The sequence below is a fragment of the Pyxicephalus adspersus genome, chromosome 5 (assembly GCF_032062135.1).
Source record: "Pyxicephalus adspersus chromosome 5, UCB_Pads_2.0, whole genome shotgun sequence".
NCBI classification, from domain to species: domain Eukaryota; kingdom Metazoa; phylum Chordata; class Amphibia; order Anura; family Pyxicephalidae; genus Pyxicephalus; species Pyxicephalus adspersus.
The window spans coordinates 132,272,846-132,297,082 of record NC_092862.1 but is presented as its reverse complement, the minus strand read 5'-3'; the positions used below and the strand labels follow the sequence as shown (position 1 = coordinate 132,297,082).

The following is a 24,237-nucleotide window of genomic DNA, read 5'->3' as shown; positions in this document are numbered from 1 at the left end:
GGGGGGGGGGGGGGGGGGGGGGTTGCAAGGGGTACTTTTGTACTAGGCCCTGCAATGCTGGAACTTTTAGACATGGTGGAAGGGGCCAAGGAAGTTGAAAGCCAAAAATTTCTGATGGCTGAGAGCTGAGTTTATGCATTATTGCAGCAGTTTTTTGATAGAGGAATGGTGGGGAATATATACCCTCCCACAGCACTGACATGAGGGAGCAATAGCAAACACCATCAACAGCACTGACACCAGGGAGTATTAGAGCATACCTTCCCCCATTACTGACACCTGGGGGAAACAACGCATACCATCCCACAGTACGGATTCCAATGGAGTAAAAGCAAATACCATCCCACTGTACTGACCTGGAAGAAATAGTGTTTACCATCCCACAGTACTGACACCAGGGAGTAATAGAGTACCCCATCCCCCAGTACCGACACCCAGGAGACATAGTATATACCATCCCCCAGTACTGACACCAGGGAGTAATAGTAAATACCATCCCACAGTACTGACACCAGGGAGTAATAGAGTACCCCATCCCAGTACCGACACCCGGGAGACATAGTATATACCATCCAACAATACTGACACCATTGAGTAATAGTAAATAACCTCCCACAGTACTGACACCAGGGAGTAATAGTAAATACCATCCCACAGTACTGACACCATGGAATAAAAGCAAATACCATCCCACTGTACTGACCTAGAAGAAATAGTGTATACCATCTCACGGTACTGACACCAGGGAGTAATAGAATACCCCATCCTCCAGTACTGACACCCGGAAGACATAGTGTATATCATCACACAGTACTCACACCATGGAGTAATAGTAAATACCAACCCACAGTACTGACACCAGGGAGTAATAGAGTACCCCATCTCCAAATACTGACACCCGGGAGACATAGTACATACCATCCCACAGTATGGACACCATGGAATAAAAGCAAAAAGCATCCTACTCTACTGACCTGGAAGAAATATTGTATACCATCCCACAGTAGTGACACCAGGGAGTAATAGCAACTGCCATCCCACCATACTGACACCAATGAGTCACAGCAAATACCATCCCACAGTACAGACACCAGGGAGCAATAGTAACTACCATTCCACAATACTGAGACCAGGGAGTAATAGCAAAAACCATCCCACAGTACTGACATCAGGGAGTAATAGCAAATACAATCCCATTGTACTGACACCTGGGAGAAACTGCATACCATCACTAACATGAGGAAAAACTAGTGTATACAATTCCACAGCACTGACACCTGTTATAAATAGTGTATACCATCCCACAGTACTGAAACCAGGGAGTAAAAGCAAATTCCATCCCACCGCACTGACACATGGGAGAACCAATATATACCATCCCACAGCACTGACACCAGGGAGTAGTTGTATATACCGTTTTCCGTAGTGACACCAGGGAGAACTAAAGCATATCATCCCCCAGTACTGACACCAAGGCCTCGTCTTGACCAAAAATCCCTCTATCCTCAATATGTCTTCCCAGCGTCATTCCCCTTTTCCACAAGCTTCACCTTCTCCACCACCACCTTACTTAAAAAACTATAAGCCCTCGTGCCCCACTGCACCCGGGCCCTTTTACCTGAACCTAAACCCTCCTCCAAGTTACCAACCTCTATCCTTCACACAGTCGGCTATCTACCTGCCTGCCTGCAGACCGCCGACCACCACCCCCCTTCCCACCTCCAGCAAAGCTGTCCCTGAACCCCTATCAAAATTAAAAGGCTCCAGCGGTAATAGCTAAATGTCCCCACACACACCTCTCCCAATCTATTTCGCTCTCCCCCATTTTTTTTTCTTTTTTTCTTTTTGGACTCCAAGACCCCCATTTCACACCTTCCCCCCCCCCCCCCCCCCCCCACTTTTCCATGACCCCCGCCCCATTCCTGTCATATTTTCCCACCACCTCCTAAAAAACGAGCCCCGCTTCGCTCCCTACCAAACCTCACCTTCCCCCCTGTACAAACCCCCCCACTCAAAACGACCCCCCCACCCACCAGACTGGCCTGCCCGACACCCACAGAACACCCCCTCTTCTCCCATAATTAGCAAACCACTCCGCCCCCTAACATGATCCCCATACACCCTCCCCCCCAGATCCTCAAACACCTACCTGGCAGCCCGGTTCTTCTGGGGCTTGCCAGATGGTCTCTAGGGCACCGCACCACTTCTGGTGCCTGTCTCTCAGCATAAGCATTAGGAAGAGAGCTTCTCTGCCTAACGGGAAGCCCTGCGTACTGGGGACCCGGCTGCGTTACTTCCTGGAAATCCCAAAAGCGCAGCCAGTCTTTCCCCGACGTCACTTCCAGTCCGGGAATGTACACGTACAGGAAGTCCTTAACCATGGCCTGGCTAGTGGAGAGGAGCGTCTCCTGGGTTGGGACTGAGCCTTGGGGGCAGAAGAGGCCGTCACCACCACTGAGCTCCGGACCATCGTCTCTGTGGAATCATCCACCGTGCACTCACATCACGCGTGTCCCCGGCTTCAGGTGAGGTCTACAAAACCCTAGGCCCCCATCTAAGTAGATGGGGGGGTGAGCCCCCTGTCGGCCACAGCCAGCCAGAGGGGCCCCACTGTATGAGGGACCCCTGCTTAAGAGAGGCCTCAAGCCTGCAGGCCTCTTTCCCAATGGATCAGGGGCTGCTCACCCTGACAGCTACAGCCCCTGCCCCAGAGCTCTGCCATAGACAGGGGATTCCTCCCTGGACTGTTCCCTGCATGAGACCCCCACAATCCCTCTGCTAGCTAGAAAGGGGCCCTTAAGGGGCTCCCAAATGATCCTTGAGCCCTCTGAAAAAAGTAGAGGGAATCAGTCCCCCCCCCCAGGTCACCGAAGACATGAGCCTACAAGGCCACGGCCCTGCGAACCTAACCGAGGTAGGGGGATTCACAAAAAAAAATCCCCCCCCAAACACCCCAGCTACTCTAGCCAGCAGCAAGGCTTTACCATGTGAAGCTGCTGCTACTAAGCTGGGCTAAGAAGCCCTAAAAATTCCTGCTCCCTACCTGCGTCCTAACAGAAACCTTTTCTTCCAAAAGAGGGCCTCTCACTTCCCTCCAGCCACTTTTAACTTGTCCTATTCTTAATCCCCTCCTACCCCACGCTTCATACTAGCACAGCCCCCTCCAGCATCACTACATTTTATTAATCCCTTAACACTCCTGGGCTAGGCCTAGCACCCTGTCATGTAGGCCCTACGCCTAACTTCTTACGGCCACAGGCCTCTCTGAATTTGTATTTTACTGACAGCCACTAGCATGTCCACAGAGACAGAATGAATGCCACAATCTCAATCATATCCACAGAGACACAATCTGTACAGTACAGAAACAGCCACAAGCATGTCCGCAGCGACACACTCTCTACTGTACTAATACAACCAGAATCATGCTGGTCAAGACACATGTGGCGCTGTACTGACAGCCACAAACATTATCTCAGAATCACACAAACACATCTGAAGAGACAAATCCAGTACCAAGCTCACACAAACTATGGAGATTGCAGTATACATATACGAGAGGAAAAGAAGAGAAACAGAGCAGCTTAAGTTCAACAGAGAATGGATACCATGGTATTTGTCAGAAATGCTAAAGAAAGTCTGGTTCCACTAAAGTATAATCAGGAGCAGAATATAATCAGCATATTTCATACTTGTATTTCATACTTGAGTTAGCCTTTTTTTTCCCAAAAAGCCAATAGGAGAAAGACCCCACCAAAAAAACAATAAAACTACAACTCAAAAACAATTTAAAGCAACATTATATCATATTGGCTCACTAATGATTATACACATGTGTATAATCATTAGTGAGCCAATTTCTTCTGATGGTCTGAATTCTCTCCTTGGTTCCCTCAAAAATAATTGTTTGCAGAAAATAAACAATTATATCTGTTCTAAAAATGTATTTATGTGGTGCCATTTACACTGTCTGGGTGACAACCCAATATGTACAATGCCCAGGACAACTGAACCTAGAATAGGCCTCCACCTTTCCAACCTTGCTATGGCTCACCTAAAAGAAGCATTTAGTTTGTTTGTTATGCAAGCAGATCTTTTTTGTTCTTAATACCTGATCATAATATTATGCTTAGCCTGAGCCCCTCAGAGGCATATTAATATACCCTCTGTTATCTATAAGTCATTATGTTGCTTCCAAATGATTGGGGAATGCAAGTCTCTTAGAGCCTCATTAACTAGTATTTACAGACAAAACCAATAAGCAGCCTGACATTGACTAAACCAACAAGTAACTCGTAACGGGAAAGGAAAGACAGGAAACAACAGATGGACCTGGGAGAATTGTAGAAATATTACAGATAGAGTTGGCTTTTATTGGAATAGTATAAACCTATATGTGGATAAAAAAAAAAAATAATTACCGGCCAGCCTTAAATTTCTACTTATTATTACCCAGTATCCATTTTCCATTGAAGTGGTCAGGAGCAACTGTGTATATAATAAAAAAATTTGCGTGGGTGAAGCTTGATCACAAATGTTAGATTCTTGCTGCCATTGCAAAATAGTCAGTAGTCAAAATGTTTTGGTTTTTGCATAGGGAGCGCTCAACGCCTGAACATAAGAATATTAGGAAACCTGCACCAAGAGAGATATGGATTACTCCTGATATGAAATCAGACTGATATAGAGAGACATGAGTTGCCCATATTTTTGCTCTTTGGCTATTATTGAACATTAATTCAATTTAAATGTACTGCTTTCACAATGACGTGATGGAAATGAAAAAATTTCTGTATTTAGAGAAAAAGTTCTAAGCCACCACATCAAAAAGATGGAAAACTGCAACATACTACATTGGGTTTAGATATAACTAAACCATGGTAAGGTTTCATTACAACCATGGATATGTTCTGGTGGGTTTCAGTGGAGAATGACCAAAGCTGTTATTGAGCTGCTGTTTTATTGTGATCACTTGTCGGATAGGAGTAGCAGTAATAATTGGATCATTCTTCAAGCTGACATATGTATTGATTGCTGGACGTTCAGGAATATGACCCTTTGCAAAATAAGTAAAATAAAATATCTTGGAATATGTTGTTTTGAGTTCAGGATTATATCTCATCTGTCTCATGGGGGTCATTATGTACACATTTTAAATATGAATCTGCATCGTGTTATGTTATTAGTATGATATGTAGCTGGGTTATCAGGTTTTTGCTGCACAGGGAATAATGTTATATTGATATTGCCTTGACATTCGGTTTTACATTGAATAAAAAATGTGGAAAAAATGAATATAGCATTAACTAGAGATTAATGGATATCTCAAAATCTACACCACCTGCAGTTTACACATTCACGACTATGGTCTTGTTTGTGACATGGGTTTGAGGATTTGATCTTTGTATGTTTTTAGAGGGTAACTTTGTTATTAGAATGTAGAGAGCAATGTATATTTTTAATATTTATTAATAACATTTACATGCCATACGAGGGGGTGCTGAGAAGTTCCTGGCTTTGCCCTGAAAGAAGAGAGCCAGAGTTATAAAATAACACATTTATTCAACATATTCTCCCCTGAGACTGATGCACTTGTTACAGCGTAGTTGCAGCTTTTCTAGAACGTTCAAATAAAAGTCCTTTGGTTGGACAGCAAACCAGCTCTCAGCAGCATCGTCAGAAATGTCCTCAAATTGTTGCAACTTCAGGTGTTTCCTCAAATTCGGGAACAGATATTAGTCCGAAGTGTCCAGGTCAGGTGAGTAGGGGGGATGGTGGACCAATTAAAAACCCAGGGTGTTTAATTTGGCAGCCACAACGTTGGACATGTGTGTAGGTACATTGTCCCGCAAAAAAAGGATCCCTTTGGTCAACTTTCCACGACGTTTTGTCTTAATTGCCTCCTCTGGCTGGTCCAGGAGGTTAGCATAATACTGCCCAGGGATTCTTTGTCCCAGAAAACGGACGCCATGACTTTTTTGGCCGATTTCTGGGTTTGGAACTTCTTCGACCGCTGTGGTACCATTCCTTTGACTGTTCCTTGGTTTCAGGATCATAGATGTGGAGCCAGGTTTCATCCTCAGTCACTAACCTAGCCAAAAAGTCCTGTGCAGCTTCAAAATGGGCCAAAACGGCTTTGGATGCTTCAACTTGTTCCTTCTTCTGATCACTGTTCAAACATTTCAGCACCCACTTCACTGAAAGCTTGCGCATGTCTAGGATAGTGGTAATAACAAACCCAACACGCTCCCGTGAGATGTCAAGTATCTGGGTTATCTTTTTTGTGGATATTCGCTGGTCCTCAAAAATCAGCTTATGGGCAGCATGTCAGGTTGCTGGGTCAGCTGAGGTTGGGGGGCGCCCACTGCGGGGCTCATCTTCAACGGTGAAATGCCCAGTCTTGAAACGAGATATCCAGGTTTTAGTGCTGTAGGAAGGACACTTCTCCCCCAGTGTTTGTGTCATCTCAGTGTGAATATCCCTTGCTAACTGTCCCTGGAGAAACAAAAACTTCATGACGGCCCGTAACTCCAACGATGTGAAACTTGCTTATGCCTCTGCCATCACAGCTTCTCACTAAAAGAAAATACAGTTTTAGGAATTGCAAAGACCTGATATTTGCACAGATACATAATAAGATATTAGGCTGTGATATGCCCCCACACTCATTTTTCTATTTCATCTGGAAGGGGGGAAAGCCAGAAACTTCTCAGCACCTCCTCGTATGTGGTCAGGCCAGTAATGAAAAGGCAACCCTGCCTTTAGTGGTAGAATTAAACCTAACTTACAGCCACCAACATAGTCATAAACTGACCCTGCTGCTTGTCCATATGTATAGTACAGACAGCATTTCTACATAACTTTCAGAAAAAATAGCACAAATGACAATAACTTCCAAGAATACACTAACAATGAATGTGTGATGAATAACGGTGCAGCTAATGACACTAAGAGCAGCCTGCATTACTTTTTGACTGATGATGACACTTAGGCATACCCTAAACAAGAGTGACCAGCACCATGGCACTCATAAACTGATGACCATTGTGCTACTGCTATGCTTTTTTCTTTTTTCTTTGGAAAACAGATAAAAAAATACTCAGCCTTTCAAAATGGACAAATGATGTTCAAAGAAAAACTACATACTAGGTTTTGTATACTGTGCTCATCGTCATGCATCTATTTTTTGCCTGAAAAATTTAACAAATGTATCATATTACTGTGCTGGAAAGTGTGTTACAGAGTAAGAGATACTTGCAGGGCATCTTCTCAATGATTGCAGCTGTTTCTGCAATCATTGAAAAGAGTGTGCAATCCCCGGGGCACTACAGGTTAATTATTCTGTAGTGCCCCGGGGATTGCACACTGAGCTAATCAATGATTGTAGCCGTGTCTGCAATTACTGAGAAAAGTGTGCGATCCCCGGAGTCCCCGTACAATATCTCACTATTTGATCGAATAGCTGTCAAATCGAATAGTGAGGTATTCTACCAACACTAATACTCATCAAGGTAGAGTGACAGTGGAAAATATGAAGATGCCAGCAAAGCCTGACAAAAAAGAGTAATAAATACTGTATAAAATGGTTTTGATTTATACACACTCACCAATTTATTAGTTACACCTCTGCACTATCCATCTAGAAATGGACATGGTCAAAAACAATGCTTATAGATTTGTACCATTCTAATGAATCTTAGATGATCAAAGGTACGAAATGTGCATCTAGAAGGCATTCTCCACACCATTGTACACTGAGCAGACTTAGGCAAGATAGAGTAGATCCATTGATTTTTATATTTATGCCAAATTCAGATCCTTTTATTTAAATGCATGTATTTCTTTATTCTTTATTTATGTATTTAAATACTGCATTCTTTATTTGGTATGCAGCCTTGCTGCAAAACCAATTTTTTTCCGAATTGTTAAAGAAAGAGAGGTAAGGGTGCTTATACTTACAATTATATTTCTTTATGATGCCAAAATGTTCTCTACTAGATTCCTGACACCAAAAATGAATGTTGCATGCTATCAAACACGTATGTGCAGAGATACACATTTAGGACCTAATGCAGCAGATGCAGATGATGCTTTGAGTTCAAGGACAAGCAATATCTCTTTGTTTTTTTTCTTGGTGGGACATCTGCTCATCTATAGAAAGGCTAATTCTCCTGCTCCTCCTGAAAGTCTTGGTTTTCCCAGGTAAACCGAATGTTAATTATAGTAGCTAAACCCTATTTACATATGGAAATCAGGATATGTCTTTTGAGATTTTCATATGATCAGAAAGAAAAAGCTGTTTTATGTTCAGCAAATTGTATAAAGATTGAGGCATGTGCAACAGTTTTAGCAGTTTTTGTTGCAGAAGAAGTGAAGAAGTGTCAGTCCGCCAGACATCTTTAGCGTTGAATGACATCCAATGTCATTCAACTCACATGCTGTAAACTTCCCAAAGTTCCTGAGCTTACATTACGGCTATATGCAACTAACATCAGTGCCACACTCTGCAGTACTGATATGTATAAATATATAGAGGGACTGGAACTGAACTTGGATTGGGAACTTCAGGCAGATCTTAGAGAAATACTAATATTGAAGTATTGATTCATTACCAGTCAAAAATGTTTTCTACAAACAGCTGGCAAAATTATATATGTAAAAAGAAGACTTTAAAAGAACAATGTAAAAAATGTATGTACCAAAAAGCACTTGCTAATATTTATTACAAACACGTTACAAACAAATTTAAAAGTTTTTACCAGTAATAGATTTACCTGATATATTTCTTTTAAAAAAACGAGGAAACAACCGTGTGAATCCCCACAATTCCAACAAGAATTCCCACCCTGACCTCGCTTCTTTTTTCTCTATTGTTCTTACTTGGACCTAATATGATGACGCTTATTGAGGCTCCCTGACCATCCTAACCATGAGTATTACCTGCCTCCTGTCCAACCCTAGTACCCGTTTGATGGGTGTCTATGCATCCAAGCCATTTTTTCGGTGTTTACCCCTAGTAGGGTGAGCCCAAGGGTTATGACTTGGTGATCTCCCAGCAGCAAAGTCGTCCCTTGGCCACTAGACTTACTGGCCCATCACTCCTTGCTGGGTGCTCTGGTGAAGACCGGAAGGCATTTAAACTCTGCATTTCAAGTAATCCTGTGCCACCTGACAGGCGGTGTAGTCCTAACAGGAGGTAAGGACCTATGGAACACATGTGCCCAAAGAATTGAAAAGGAGTATATTGCTGATACTTAGATGGACACATAATAAAGAACGCTCCTACTTGTGATCAAATCGGTTCCTAATTGCTATAAATAAAGAGGGTCAGTTCTATAGGTCCAAGCTCAAAGAGTCCTTAAAGAGGCTTCTTAGATATTCTATCATCTCTATGCTGTTCCTTTTACTACAGCACCTAAACTAGGAAAAGAAGAACCAGTATATCAGCAAATCCATCTAACCCTAAAAGGAGAAAAAAGGAGAAGGGCCACTTATTAGTATGGTGTTGCATTATCGCTCTATAATCACAGGCTAGGGCAGGTTTAGGATTTTATTCAATACTCCTCAAGTTCAGTCTGCTGAGCAGACAGATTAAGTACATTACCTCCTTGTACTGTCTGGCACATGTGTCCGGATCACAAGACTGGCTGAAAACAATTCTTTGGCAGAATACATATATTTATTTCAACTGTGTTTTCAGCTTTTTGCCTGGGGTTGGCTTTAAGTTTAAATCAGCTATTTTCATTCATGAGATGTCATTTCTGATTCATCATTCTTCCCCTGTCCTTTTCCTCCATCAAAGGTCACTTCTCAGTTTCAGACGTTAAATATCATGACATAGGTCTCAGATTTTATTTAAAAAGTCAAGTAAAGCCGGATCAAAACTTTGATATTTATTAAGTCTTTTGAGACTCAACCTTACTTTAAAATATTTACTGAATAATTTGTGTTTCATTATTGCTTCTGCAGCTATTTTGTAAAATGTATTGTTCAATAAGTACAACTCAATGAACTGTATATAATGATAACATTCTATGATTTATAGTATACCCTTTCAAAATACAATTCCCAAATTTAGGAATGTAAAGTTTTTATTTCTTGGGTTTTTTTATTTACTTTTATTAGCAACCAACAAAACAGACATTTACAGCACTTAATCTGACAGAGGTATAAGGCATCATAAAATTGAACAAAAACAAGGTAAACAATACTGTAGCAATGTACAATATAAAAAATAAAATAAAAATATATAAATACGAATCATACAATTTACAGCATGCTACATTATAGTAAAGGAAACAATTACTCAATAAATAATAGTTTTTTTTAATTTAAAAAAAAACAAAACTTTAAAGAGGGCCTTTTTACATAAATGTCTAACTTGTTTATATTAACCTTGGTCCCTCTTTCATGTAATAGGAAAAAAAAACTTTTTTTGTAATATTACTTGTGTTATTTTTTTTTCTTCCCCAATTATTGCCTGGTAAAAGGGGATTACCAGATGCAGCCTTCTGGGATACTCATATTACCTTTCCACCGTTCTACATAAGTCACAGGTTCTGCAATATCTCACCCTTACAAATATGACAAAAAGTCAAGGCCCATATTTCATTTTGCACATGCATGAAGTCTGACAATGCATGATCACAGTGCTGTGTGCAGAACAACAGGAAAAAGCAGCCAACTTCAGATAATGTCGGCAATCAAGTCTGAAATGAGAATTAAGCCGCATACACACTTGCAATTATAGTCGTTGGAAGGGATCTTTCACGATCCTTTCCACCGACTAAGCGCTCCACGATGCATGAACGATGCTGTACATACAGCACCTTTCTGAGAGGGGAGAGGGAGAGCGACGGAGCGGCACCCTGATGAGTGCTCTCCCCGTTCACTTGCATTGTGAACGTTCGTCGCTTAACGCCCGTGGATCTACCAGGACGGTCGTTTGGACGATGAACAACTCCGATTATTGGGCGAGAACTAGTGGAAGTGTGTACGTAGATTAAGTACTTGTTCAACCAGATGGACCAGGTAGAGCACAAAAATTGCCTCCATTTGTGTTGCACTTTGTCCTAGATGTTGGTTGTTCAATACACATTAGACTTTCAGATGCTGCATATTTCATTCTACATATACATGAAGTTTGTCAATGCACGATCATGGGGCTGTGTGATAAAAACAGGAAAAGGCACCCAACTTCAGATGATGTTGGCAATCCAGATGGCTAGGGGGGATCTGTGGTCCAGAAGTAGCAAGGGTAATGTGGGATTCACTGGGGTTTAACTATGTTTTCAGGAAATTTTAATCAAAAGCACGTTAAAACAGGAGCAATGTCTGCTTTGACTTAGAACTTGCATTAAACGAAAAATCATCTACCTTTTTTTGAAAGGTTAAACAACCCATACAGTTGAATGGGGGCGGTGGGGAGTGTGGTTGAGAATGTGGTACAGTGCTGGTTTTGATTACTAGTCTAAAATCAGCCTTAGTACTTGTTCATCTGGATGGTTAAAAGGCACAAAATATTGCCTCCAATCTTGTTGCCCCTGTTGCCCCATACAGTTGAATGGGGGCGGTGGGGAGTGTGGTTGAGAATGTGGTACAGTGCTGGTTTTGATTACTAGTCTAAAATCAGCCTTAGTACTTGTTCATCTGGATGGTTAAAAGGCACAAAATATTGCCTCCAATCGTGTTGCCCCTTGTGTCTAAGATCATGGCACCTATACAAATGCCTGCTACTACTTATCTTTTTCATTTGTTCATATTAATATTATCATGTTTTTATATAGCACCAACATAAATTAGATCACCTTAAAATAGCATTTCTCCACCTTTTTAACATGGGACCAGACCTTAAAATACCTTGCAAGTCCCCAGGGAACCCCTGCTATATTTTCTATGTCCTCAGCTCACAGTACATTAATGTGGTGGTCACTCATACATTGCTGCCATTCGGAACAATGTCATTCTTACAGATAGGTGTCAGTTAAACTGGCCTGAGGGGCACCTATTGCTCTTTACTCAAGGAACCCCGGCAACCTCTGGGTGAACGCTAAGGTCCCTTGGAACTCTAGTTTAGAAACACTGCCCTAGTCAAGTCACTGGCTCTCCTTTGTTGGAGTTCACAATCTAATGGCTCTAATATAGTCATGTGTCCATAATAGAAAATTTTTTTTTGGGGGGGTGATAACCAATTACCCTACCTGTTTTTGGGATTTGAAAGAAAACCAGAGTATATGAGTAGGAAATACAAGGAATCATGGGCAACGCCTAAGAAAAACTCCATTCAGTCTGGGTCCTGGCCAAGACTCAAACATTGGACCCTACTATTGCACCAAGCCCTTACTCTGTCTAATTTCTCTTCTTTCTTTGTGGACTTAATACTTGATGTTTCACTTTAAATTAAAAAAAGGAAAAAAATGTTTAACATGCTTTAATTGAAAAGCTTCTTGTCAAAACATTGTTTTGTTTTTGTGAACACAGTTAGATGATAGGAAACCAATGTCCAAAACATGTTTTTCTTAAGCAGTGTGGGCACAGTTCGTTCTTTTCCATCTCCAACTAATTGTCTGCAATACGCTTGTCATTAATTCCATCTTGATTCAGCCAATTCCATTGCTCTGTGATACCCCATTCTGTTGCAAGCCAACATTTTTTATCATTATAGGATAATGAATATGTATGTAAAAAAATATATTTTGTATCCTTTTAAATAAAGCCTACTTTATTAGAGTGTAGTAAATGTTACACCATCTTATGTTTGCCTAATTATCCCAACATAATTGTGTACACTAGACCTTCCCTCCCATTTTTGGGAATATGAAGCTTCTGGGTCTTAGGGAACCCATTCTTTAACCAATTCCACAGGTCAAGATATACAGTATAATGTAAAAATTAGGTTTTAAATAAAAGAAATGGATAAAAAAATAATTTGTTGTATATTTGTTATATATAGGCTTTTCTAAACGCTAACATTATTTTATAATAACAATAATGTTATGGATCTGATATAAGAAATTATAAAAATGTTATGAGGAGAAACCCTTAGTAGAATGTTCCCCCGTTTCAATATCTCACCCTTACAAATATGACAAAAAGTCAAGGCCTATATTTCATTTTGCACATGCATGAAGTCTGACAATGCATGATCACAGTGCTGTGTGCAGAACAACAAGAAAAAGGCAGCCAACTTCAGATAATGTCGGCAATCAAGAATCTGAAGTGAGTCTTAGTACTTGTTCAACCAGATGGACCAGGTGGAGCAGAAAAATTGCCTCCAATTGTGTTGCACTTTGTCCTAGCTGTTGGCAGGCAGTGGTTTCAATACACATTAGACTTTCAGATGCTGCATATTTCATTCTGTACATGCATGAAGTCTGTCAATGCATGATCATGGGGCTGTGTGCAAAAAAACAGGAAAAGACAGCTAACTTCAGATGATGTTGGCAATCAAGATGGCTGCGGGGGATCTGTTTACCCCGGTCTATCACCATTTGTCATCCCATTGATTGAAAACACCAGATTCTGTTTTCACCTTAAAATTATATGATAATCCAAACAATTTTTGTAACATTTTTTGTTTGCTTTGTTTACCTAGGTTTTCTTTATCTACCTTTAGAACTTTTTTGAAAATTAGATAATGTTTTAGGTCACATTAAGGTAAACAATTTTCACAGATGTCACTCTAACGAGTGGAAGGATGCAGATAAGAGTAGCAAATTCTTTCATAGTCTTTTATTCTTGCCTTATTATTTTAATTACTGTTGATTAATAGCACATGTTACATAGTGGTAGTTTGGGCACTTTGTGTTATTTGAAAACAAGAAAATATCATCTGGCATTCCCCTCTGAATAATTTTCATAAAGAGAAAAAAGATGATGAAATTTGAAATACCTAGAACAATGATATATAAATTTTTGTTCTCCGTCACTGCACTTCTGAGTGCCCTCACTAGAAATTGAGCTTACAGCAGCATTATGTAGACTGCGAAGTGTCGGGAGGGATATTAAATTGCTTCTGGGCAAACGTCCAGCTCTCAGAAGTCCCACTTTCAAAACTCATTTTGTCTTCTGTGAAAACACCTCTTGGCTTGGATGAAGTCCTGTAATTCTGTTTCAATGGGGTTCTTTCTATAAACAGAAACATCTTCTGCAAAGAAACCAGATAGCATTGCACTGAACTAATATTGGCAATGACTAGTTGAATGATTCATTGAATCTCACCATCATTTGTTTAGCTTATTAAGAGAACTGTAAACATGGTCTGGGTCGAAAGAGATAGAAGCCAATATCCTCCAGGTATTATTTATCTGCAGTGGTGTTAAAGGAAACTTTTTTACTTATTTTACACCTACATGCATGTAATTAGCGTAAAGCTGAAATCCAGAAAAAGAGTTAAATATAAGGATAAAATAAAAGCAAGGAAGATATTTTTCCTGATAAGGGATTTGCATTTCTGTCCATACTGCTCTTAGATTTACACATCTTTGGCATGCAGATAACACCAGTTTCTATACTATAATGAAAGACTATGTATATAGAAGGAATGGTTTTCAGTCCACCCAGACTCTACTGATTGGGCAGGGATGTAGCATCTGGAGACTGATAGGGTCAATTTCTGTTTGCCCTGCTTTCTACTCCTTATATATGTTAGTTTTCAACACATATGCATGTAGCACATTCAATGAGCTCCAAGTGTTGCCCTTTCCTCTCCAAGTCTTAGTGCTGTTATATAGAAGATTTCCATAAGGTTATATCAGGTCACATTTAAATACATACACTCATTGGCTTATAAATGTAATTATTTATAATGAATGCAGAGCTGCATTAATGTGTTTCTTTTATATTCAAATCCAGCTTTAAAGGATTTGCACACATTTAATAGGATACTGCATTGGTCCTCATGGTAATTGATTTTTGTTTGATATGTTTTTAAATCTGCTCTGTATATGTTGTTCTTTATGTATGCAGTCTTTGTTCTGAAAATCAAGATTTTTGCTAAAGATTTTAAATAGCATTGCGGAAAAATTAAGGAAACAGAACATCGGCAGAAGGGTGCATTCCACATGGTTTTGTTGTTTTTTTATTTGTTTTAACTTGAACTGAGGCATTTTTAGCATGTAGTTTACAGTTTAGCATTTCATTTCTGTGTGCAAATTGCATTTTAACTATACAGATCTGTAACCAACAGTTTCTGTGGGACATGTGAATGTGAGACTATATACAGAGGTTGGAACGCGAGTCACGTGACTTGAGACTGACTTAAGTAACCTAATAAACGACTTGAGACTCGACTTCGGGGTTTTGTCCAGCGACTTGCAACTCAACTTGCAGTGAGTCTTCTGTAACACCACCTTCCTCCCCACATTCTTTGCATTCTAAGTCTACCGCTTTTTCCTCCGACAGCTGAAGGGGGCCGGGAGGAAGGCAGTGTTACAGAAGCCTCACTGCCTTCCTCCCGGTTCCCCTCAGCTGTCAGTGGAGAAAGAGGAACTTAGTGGACTTAGAATGCAAGGAATGTGGGGAGGAAGGCATTAATCCAGACTAAGTTCAACTTGCAAACAATTTGATAAATGAAGCAATTTCAGCCTTGACTTGGGACTTGATGTCAATGACTTGGGACTCGACTTGGACATGAAGGGTGACGACTTAGTCCAACTTCTGACTTTATATAAAATCTACTATTTTACATTTACTTGAATAAAATAAAGAAAGGATATCTATTTTTTAAATTGTATATTTTAATTCTGCCCATAATAAAAAAAATATGTAGAAAACCACTATGCATTCCATCCACGAGCGCTAGCTGGATTGCATTCTTCTTCAATTTCTGTATCAAATCTTTACTGTTCATACCATAGTTGACCCATCGTGAAGATAGTTGAGGGGATGTTGCTAACTTTTGACATTGGCCTACTGGTGTTCCTACCAGATGGTATTATTGAGGTGTTATTGAGGTGTCCTACCATATTTTAATGAGGTGTCCTACCTACCTACCTTAGTAAAATCACATCATTCTACCTAATATTAATGGCTGTTTGACTGGCACCCAAGCTTTACCTACCTTCTTAGTGCCTAAACTTAACCTATTTGCTTCCACATACCTAAAGTTTAACTTTCAATCTCATACAGACACACATACACCTGGTGCCTACTCTGAACTCCCCTTCTTGGTACCTAATAGTCACCCTTTCCTTTATGGTGCCTACCCTTAACCCCACTCCCAATTCTTCACTTCAACACCCCTGCCTTGTATCTATCCCAGCCTTTCTTGACTTTAATAACCTATGGGGACCCTTGAACTAACATTCAGGTCTTAAGGAACTGACTTTATCCAACACTAACAATATATTAATAAACCTGGTGATCAAAAAAATCAAAAAGAATTGTCTTACAAATGTAATTGTCTTACATTGTAATCAAATGTAATTGTCTTACATTGTTGGCCATTAGGAAGAATTTCACCTTTATAGATAGCCAAAAAGATCATTGGTGTCACCTAAACTGACATGAGAGCCACAAATTGCTCATTGCTCAAGGAACCCCTAACAATCTCTGGAGGAACCCTGGTTGAGAAACACTGATCTATCCCTTATGCAGAAACTTTACAATTCAACAATTGACCACTAACGGCAGTAATATTTTAACAAAATTCACTTTTAAAGTGTTTTGCTCTTATCTTCTTTTCTCTATTCTCAGTATGAGTCAAGGGTTTATTTTTCCTGACCTTTTCCGAACTTTCCTCTCACTTCTGTAAATTAATGCCTTAAAATGTTTTAACTCTTCTGCGTTTGTTTTAATGCATTTAGGATTTTAGGTGCTTAATTTATTGTTTAATTGCTCTGCGAACCCTTGTGTTATGCCTCTTAGTAATATTATTTAATAGGTTAATTGGAGCTGAAATCCATTTTCCTATATATCTGTATGAGCTAATTAACCTCAAGAAGATTATCCTTGGAACAATTAATGAAATTTTGCTGGCTGTCTTTTAACAGGAAGAATTAATAATAAATAAATTGTCTTGACCTAAAACGAGACGATGGCTTCGGAATTCATTGTGGTTCTTCGCCTAATTCCATCAGCTGGGGTTATCATCTTACTATCAGAAAATAATTAAATGATAAGAGATCAAATTTGAATTTGACAAATGTGTATAAATTAGTTGAATTTTTAATGTTTCTTTTATGTGCACGTCATTTTCATTTTTACTATTACCTCACTACTTTACCCAGGAATAAAAAATCCACCATCACCATACCAACATAGGTCTTAAGGGGACCTTACCACCAACCTAAAAATTAAAACTGCAAAATAAAATCAAACGTTTAAAATGCTTACTAGAAGTGTTGTTTTCATGAAAAATTGGATATTGTTTTGACTTAATTTGCCTCTGAACTTACTAGAAAAACAGACTACTTCTGAAAGAGTCAATTTTCCAGCACAGCTCCTTTCCTTCATGTACATTGTAGCCTTCACCTCTTCTGGGTCTGTCCAGTTATTTACTATGCAGGTCAAACTCTTCTGCACCCCCCTTTTTTGCATAGCCTGTAATGAGGAACAAAGAAAAGTACTATAGAGAGGCCTTTCTCAACATTTTTACTCCGAAGAACCCTTGAATCAATTTTCAGATCATGGGGAATTCCTACTAAAACCATAGGAGGTCATGGGAAAACTGTGTCATGCTATAGACCATGTGGCATTGGCTACAAGCTAGTTTACCATCATATGGGAGATCAAACCTCAAGGAACCCCCAGCAAAACCTAGAGTATTGTTTCTTAAAGCGGACCTAAACTAAACTTTTTCCATTACATATAAGGGTGGACAACCCCATTATAAAAAGTAAAAACTACCTTTTTTTTGGGGGGGGGGTTAAACCCTTTTAAAAAAAATTCCTCCCCTTCTGTCTTGCTCACGGCTCTTAGCCGCAACGTCCTTGCTGCAGCTCACAATCTAATGTCCCTACCATGGTCATATGTATTATAGTCTAAGGTCAATTAACTTAACTTCATATTTTTGGAATGTGGGAGGAAACCGGAGTACCCAGAGAAAACCCACACAAACATGGGGAGAACCTGCAAACTCCATGCAGATAGTGTCCTGGCCAAGATTCGAAGCTGGGACCTAGTGCTGCAAAAGACAGAGTGCTAACCTCTGAGCCACCATGCTTTGTTTTGTCAATGTTTGAAATGAGTTATCTTTTATTATTATACATTAAAGGCATATGTATGTGAATGATCATTTTCTGATTATGATTGAAAATTAATTGGTATGGTGTATGGTGTTTCACAAATACAACTAATCCGTGGTTGTTGTTATCATAAGAAATAATAATAAAAGAAACAGGATATCATGTCACTCATATTGATTATTGTTTACCACTGATTCTCATTCCTTACAACAAATATGTATTTAACTGTTATTCAAGCAGAGCATTGTTGAGCTTCTGTTCACTCCTCATGAATCTTTATTTTTGTTTGTTTCAGGAGGATATGGATCATAAGTATTATACCTCCAGAATATTTGGTCCATTGGACCCTGCCAGTCGGGATTTATGGGTCAACATAGATGAAATGGAAAAAGAGAAAGTGAAAATTCATGGTATTCTTTCCAATACGCATCGGCAAGCAGCTGTAAGCTATTTTGAATGTTATTTTGTTGTTATATATTTACAGAATTTGAAAATGTCCTCCTTCAAACTAAAGGTATAAGAACTGATTTACTAAAGGAATTTAGGTTGTTCACTTGCCAAGTTGAATTAACACCTTGCAAGAGATAATTCACCTAGTTTATGTGATAATGGTTATTTTTCAAAGACTAACCAATCACATGCAAAGAAATCTAAAAACAGGATTTTCCTTGCACATGATTGGATGGTTGAAATCAGCAGAGCTTTACATTTATTTTTAAAGTGAAATATTTCTGGCAAGATGATTTTTAATTTTTGAGTGTGAGCAGCTTATTCTTTAGTAAATCAACTGCAATCTATGAACCAGCTGACTCAATGAAAGCAATGCTGTACCTGTCAGTGACTATAATCATAAATAAGGCCCCTGCTAGTCAGAAATCTCTAAATCTCTGTATTTCATTCAGTATCACGACATGGAAGAGTATGTGTATATAAATAGGAAAGTTCGAAGAACAACAAATATTGCTCAGTGTAATAAAAAACATCAAATGCGTTTTTAAAGGCAAATGAATCCCAACTGGTATCCCACTCTCTTTTCTTAAGTCTACATTTAGACTAGTAGAAGAAAGGTCTACATTAGGAGCCAATCAGGTGTGCTGAGCTGTACATGTGCAGAGCAGAATGGCAGAGTATTGAACTTGTGTCTGGTGCTGATTCTTCGTCATCTAAACATGGAGAGGGTGGGGAGGGGACAAAGCTTGTGTGCCTACCTGCAATGGTGAAAATTCAGGCCACCAACCAGGCTGTGATGATTTTCAGGGGCAGGGTAAGGAGTAATTAAGAACAGCCACTGTATATGTATTTTAAATGTTAGTCTAGAGTTAAGATCTAAGTTATTGCTGCAATAACAACTCCATAAATACACTAAAGTTTCTCTAAAGAAGACCTCTAAATGAAGTGAACCTCTGCCTCGGGGGAGATGATTCCCCGTAGCAGCCCTATTGAGAATGAATGGGGAGTGCCAATGAGCTCTACAGTACTGCTCACTGCTACCAGCAAACACATTGGTTCTTTTAGAACTAGTTCTTCAATGGCTGGTGCCAGTCACCGGGAGCTGCGCAGGATCTCTTTATCCCGAGGCAGGTCTGAAGCTGCCCAAATACCAACTGAAGAGAGTTTTTTATTTTGTAAAAGTCAGAAGTGGTTTGTTTGCTGCTCCCCCACCCTTTCCATATCATTTCCATTCCAGAACAAATCTTGTTCAAAGGCCAAATGCCAATTTGCCATCAAACAGTTTAAGACTTTTTAATTTACCATCTCCCCAGCCAAACAGGGGGATGAATCTCTTTGAACTCAGCAATAACGTTTTGGATATACACTGAGTTTGATGGGTGAACACTGGAAGCTGTAGGCAAAACAAGGAGTCCCATATCGAAAATGTCAAAGTTCAGTAGTATTACTGTTTCATTATAAGTAGTACAAAGACAACAAGCCATCATGTTTTGGTTACCAAAGTGTTCCTGCTTCATCAGGACATAAACTGCTAAAAAGACTGTTAAGACTCATGTGGATTAAATTAACTCTGGCTGCTTGTTGCAAAATCATAATGGGGTGTCTTATAGTCCCCAAAATGCATCTGTTTATTGTTTTTGAAAATGGAATAGGATGGAATAAATACTCTGGTTCTCATAGACACTCCTAGTTTTCCATATACCCAATACAGCCAGAAATTAGTTGACCCCATACCAGGTAAACTTACTGGTCCCTTATGCCCATTATGTCTAAAATTTCCAGAATTGCTAGCTCTTTTAAATGGAGCCCAGTACAGAAGTACCCCTTGTTTTTATTCTATATATTTATTCTATAATTTTATTCCTAACCTGCATGTTGGTTCTTTGCATGAATAGTTTGCTGTTGAACTTTTACATTTTTTTTTAGTCTTTGGGGGACCCTAAAGCTTCAGCACCATTATGTCAGAATATTCTCCTCCGATAAGAACATGCTTAATAATAGTTAAAATATAAGACAGAAATCTCCATTCCTGTATGTCAAGAAAAGCTCCTTGGATTCCATTATCACTCTCTCAAAGCTGCGAGTATAAGAATGACATTTCTTGCAGAACAAGTTAAATATCCATCCTAGGTTGAAGCTAAGCAGACAGAAATAAAATGAATGGGATTCAGAACAGAATCAGTTCATATAAGGAAATCAATGTTTAATAGGTTAGCCTGATATATAGTCGAATTGTCAATGATAAGAATAAGCCACAAAATGCAGTGAGCAGACAGCTATAAGATTTAAAGAGGCCCTGTCACTACCATGCTAAATTCCAAGCAAATACATAGAAATGTTTGATACATGATCTGTCTTTGCAAGATGCTGTGATCAAGGTCCGAAGGTCCGAAGGGTAGGATGTAGATGTATAATGCCAAGAGTGTGCCTCCAAGTGTGGGTTACACTTTGCATTAATAGTGGGGTATCTTCACTCCAGCCTAACATGTCTTTTTGTACTGGGTTGAGGGCCAAATAAAACCCAGCTCTGTCCTCCCTTATAACTAGGTGACTACCAAGTTTAAATGGAAGCCACCTAACTTAAGTATTTAAAGGGTATTAAAGAGACTCTGACACCCACCTGTGCACATTAAGGTCAAATAAAGGACACAGAGGGGGCATTAAGGGTGTACAATAGAAATTGATTAGGGAAGGATAAGAAGGTGCCTAAGCATCTCTCTGGACTTTAAATATTTATCAAAATAGAACACTGGCTATTTATCAAAAATGTTGCTGTCTCTGTCTCTGATGGATGTTCTTCCATTTCTGCATTTGCAGTGGTTGGGGTAGGCAGTTTGGTACCCCATAGAGCTTATAAAGAGGAAGTAGACTGAAAAAAACTTACCTTTACCTTCTCAGATTTGTTGATCCTTTTCCTTATGGAGGTTTCCTGGATCGGTTGGTCGTCCTGGTATCCTCCTTCGTCCCAGCGCAGAGGAAGTGCCATCTTTTTTGCCCTTCTTCTTTCTTCTTCATACGTCACCTGATCCCGCACTGCTCAGGCACAAGATTGGGTGATGTTGATAGAAAAAAAGAATGCTGATCTCACTGCCTATGCAATAAATCAGCATTTTTTTTACACCATTGAAGAAAAAGCTCCCTCTGCTCCTTCCGATGTCGGCCACGCACAGAAGGAGGAGCCGGGATCCATGATCCATGACGTAGGTATCCTAGGCGGCTCGGCGCTCCCATTCTGTCTTGATGGCAACAACGATTCATTTTGATCATTAAAAAAAAGGGTTCCAACACAAAAAAGAAGTTTTTTTTAATTATATAAAAGGGTATTCTACCCTTTTATGTAAGGTCATAATATTAGTTTAGGATCGCTTTAAGCATCAAATCCTAAACAGTAACTGTGCCAAAGCAACTTGAATTGTGCCACAACTTGAATCGTGCCACAACTTGAATCGTGCCACAATTTGTCTCAGCCACGTGCAAAAAAAGATCCCCAATCAATCCTATTCTTTTGAATGAGAGTGCCTGAGATCACGGTTGAGCCTGTGGCAGAATGTTGTATCTTATTGTATGAAATGGCCCTTGGAGATGTGGTCACACTCTTTGGCCTAAAGCAGTTATATATTAACAATAGTGCGTCTTGAATTTGGGAATCTAGGAAGGGTCTAGTGAGTATAAACCCGTTTACATATGCCCAGCCTGATATTACCAGAATATAGACAAGAAGAAATAGGAACAGACAGACTTTTAAAGGGCAAAAGATTTTTGTATTTTTGTTTTATTTTAAATTTATGTTTTATGAAGGCGATGTTTATTGATATTATGGAGGTTGGGGATGGTTTTCGAACTCCCAGTTTATTGATGGTCCTGTGTGGTGGTAAGGTATTAAACAGGGCGTCCGCAGCACAGCCTCCATAATATCAATCAACATCCCCTGGATAACTGGAAAACAGGGATATCAATATACTATCTGCTTACTTATTTTCTACAATTCAACATAATCACACCATTAGTGATCATCTGGATCGCATTGCACATTACAAGCTAAAAACATTCAAAGCCCCAATTGTTCTCCATGCAGACACCAATAAAACAAATACTTTATAAGATCCATCTGTCATTGATATCTTGATACATTTTCCAAAACTTCTCAACTCCACAATATTTTAACCAATAATTGTATGTAGCTGTTTCAAACAATTCCTCCCAGCACTGATCCCTTTATACTACAGCCAGACCTCACGAGAATAATTTATCTGCACTTTAGGGATGCACTGACTCAACTGTCCCCCTTTAAATTTGTATAGTATTATCTCCAATATATATTTTTGATCTCAATGGTCCCCTGAGGAAGCCAAAGGGTGAAACGTTGTCAGTTACTGTGAGATTAGAGGTACCTCTTAATATATGAGTGATATTGTACAAAAAATAATCTATGTAATGTAGACTTGCTTCCCTTGTATGCCTTCCCTTGTCATCCATCTTTATTTCACATATTTTCCCTTACTGATTGGAAAAATGCTGCAAGCCCCTTTAGCCTTTTAAAATATTCAAATGCAAACACTTTAAAATAATTGGATACAGGTCCATGTATAGCTTCTTTGTATTGAGAGATAATTATGCCTCACATAGGTGCCAAGCTCATATGTTTTCCTATTTGACACAGTCACTTTATCACCTTTTACGGCATGGCTGTGTGTGGTTTTAGAATATAGGCATCACAGCTGCAAGTCCGGCATTATCACAGATGGCAAACTTGCAAGAGTGAAACATCTTTCACTCTTCAATATTGGTAGTAGGTGAGTAATCAAGTTTTATATAAAGAAGAAGTGAACAATTAATTAATAATTTGTATGCTATAATCAGACTAACGGTGTCGTGCAGTGGTGTTTACCGCCCTCAAGCTGTGAAACACTAAGCACCTAGGAGCAGGAAGCCTTCAGGTGGCTTCAAAAGCCTTGCAGAGAGCCGTTCATTTTTCTTTTTTTATTGAAACTGCTTTGAAAAACCCCTTTCAAATTCCTACAATCACTTGCACAAGCATTTGCAAAAGGCACCAACTCAAGGAGGTGGCAGGGGCAGCAAACTACACCCGGACACTGCACGTAAAATCCAAGGAACCACATGGCAACACTGTCCAATGAAAGATGATGAATCCGGTCTAATAATAATCCATTCGGCAACATTGTACAGGCTTCTCTCCTGTACTTATATTACTAACTCAGATTTCACTGAATCCTACATGTTTACCATGGTGTGCTTTAGAAACTGCAGCAAGTCAGATAGAACCTGTCTTAAAAGCTGGCCGGAAGACAACCAACACCATCTAGACCTTGTTTCTCCAGCCTTAATGTCCTTGGCCTTCCCTTTTTAATAATTGAATTTCTTTCAATCATGAAGGCCCAGCAAGCAACCTATGCTGGCATTATCATCATTTTCTGGTTCAGAAAGGTGTGTATAGCATTCTACCAGTCCCCCAGGCTACCATAAGGTCATTAGTAAGAAACATGGCTACTGGACGTACAGGGGACGCTTTATCTTTGCTCAGATTGGTAAACTAGGGGATGGTACAGTGAAGATAAAAAAAAACAGGGAGAGATTTGGGCCC

The 24,237-nt window shown here is 39.6% G+C and overlaps 1 protein-coding gene across 1 annotated transcript in view; it reads left to right on the top strand.

The window, feature by feature from the left end:
• Positions 1-24,237, top strand: part of PLXDC2 (plexin domain containing 2) — a 271,147-nt gene that overhangs the window by 129,987 nt on the left and 116,923 nt on the right. The window contains exon 3 of the mRNA XM_072412754.1: positions 18,481-18,627. Within this exon, the coding sequence (XP_072268855.1) occupies positions 18,481-18,627 (147 nt within the window). The remainder of the gene's footprint in view (positions 1-18,480; positions 18,628-24,237) is intronic.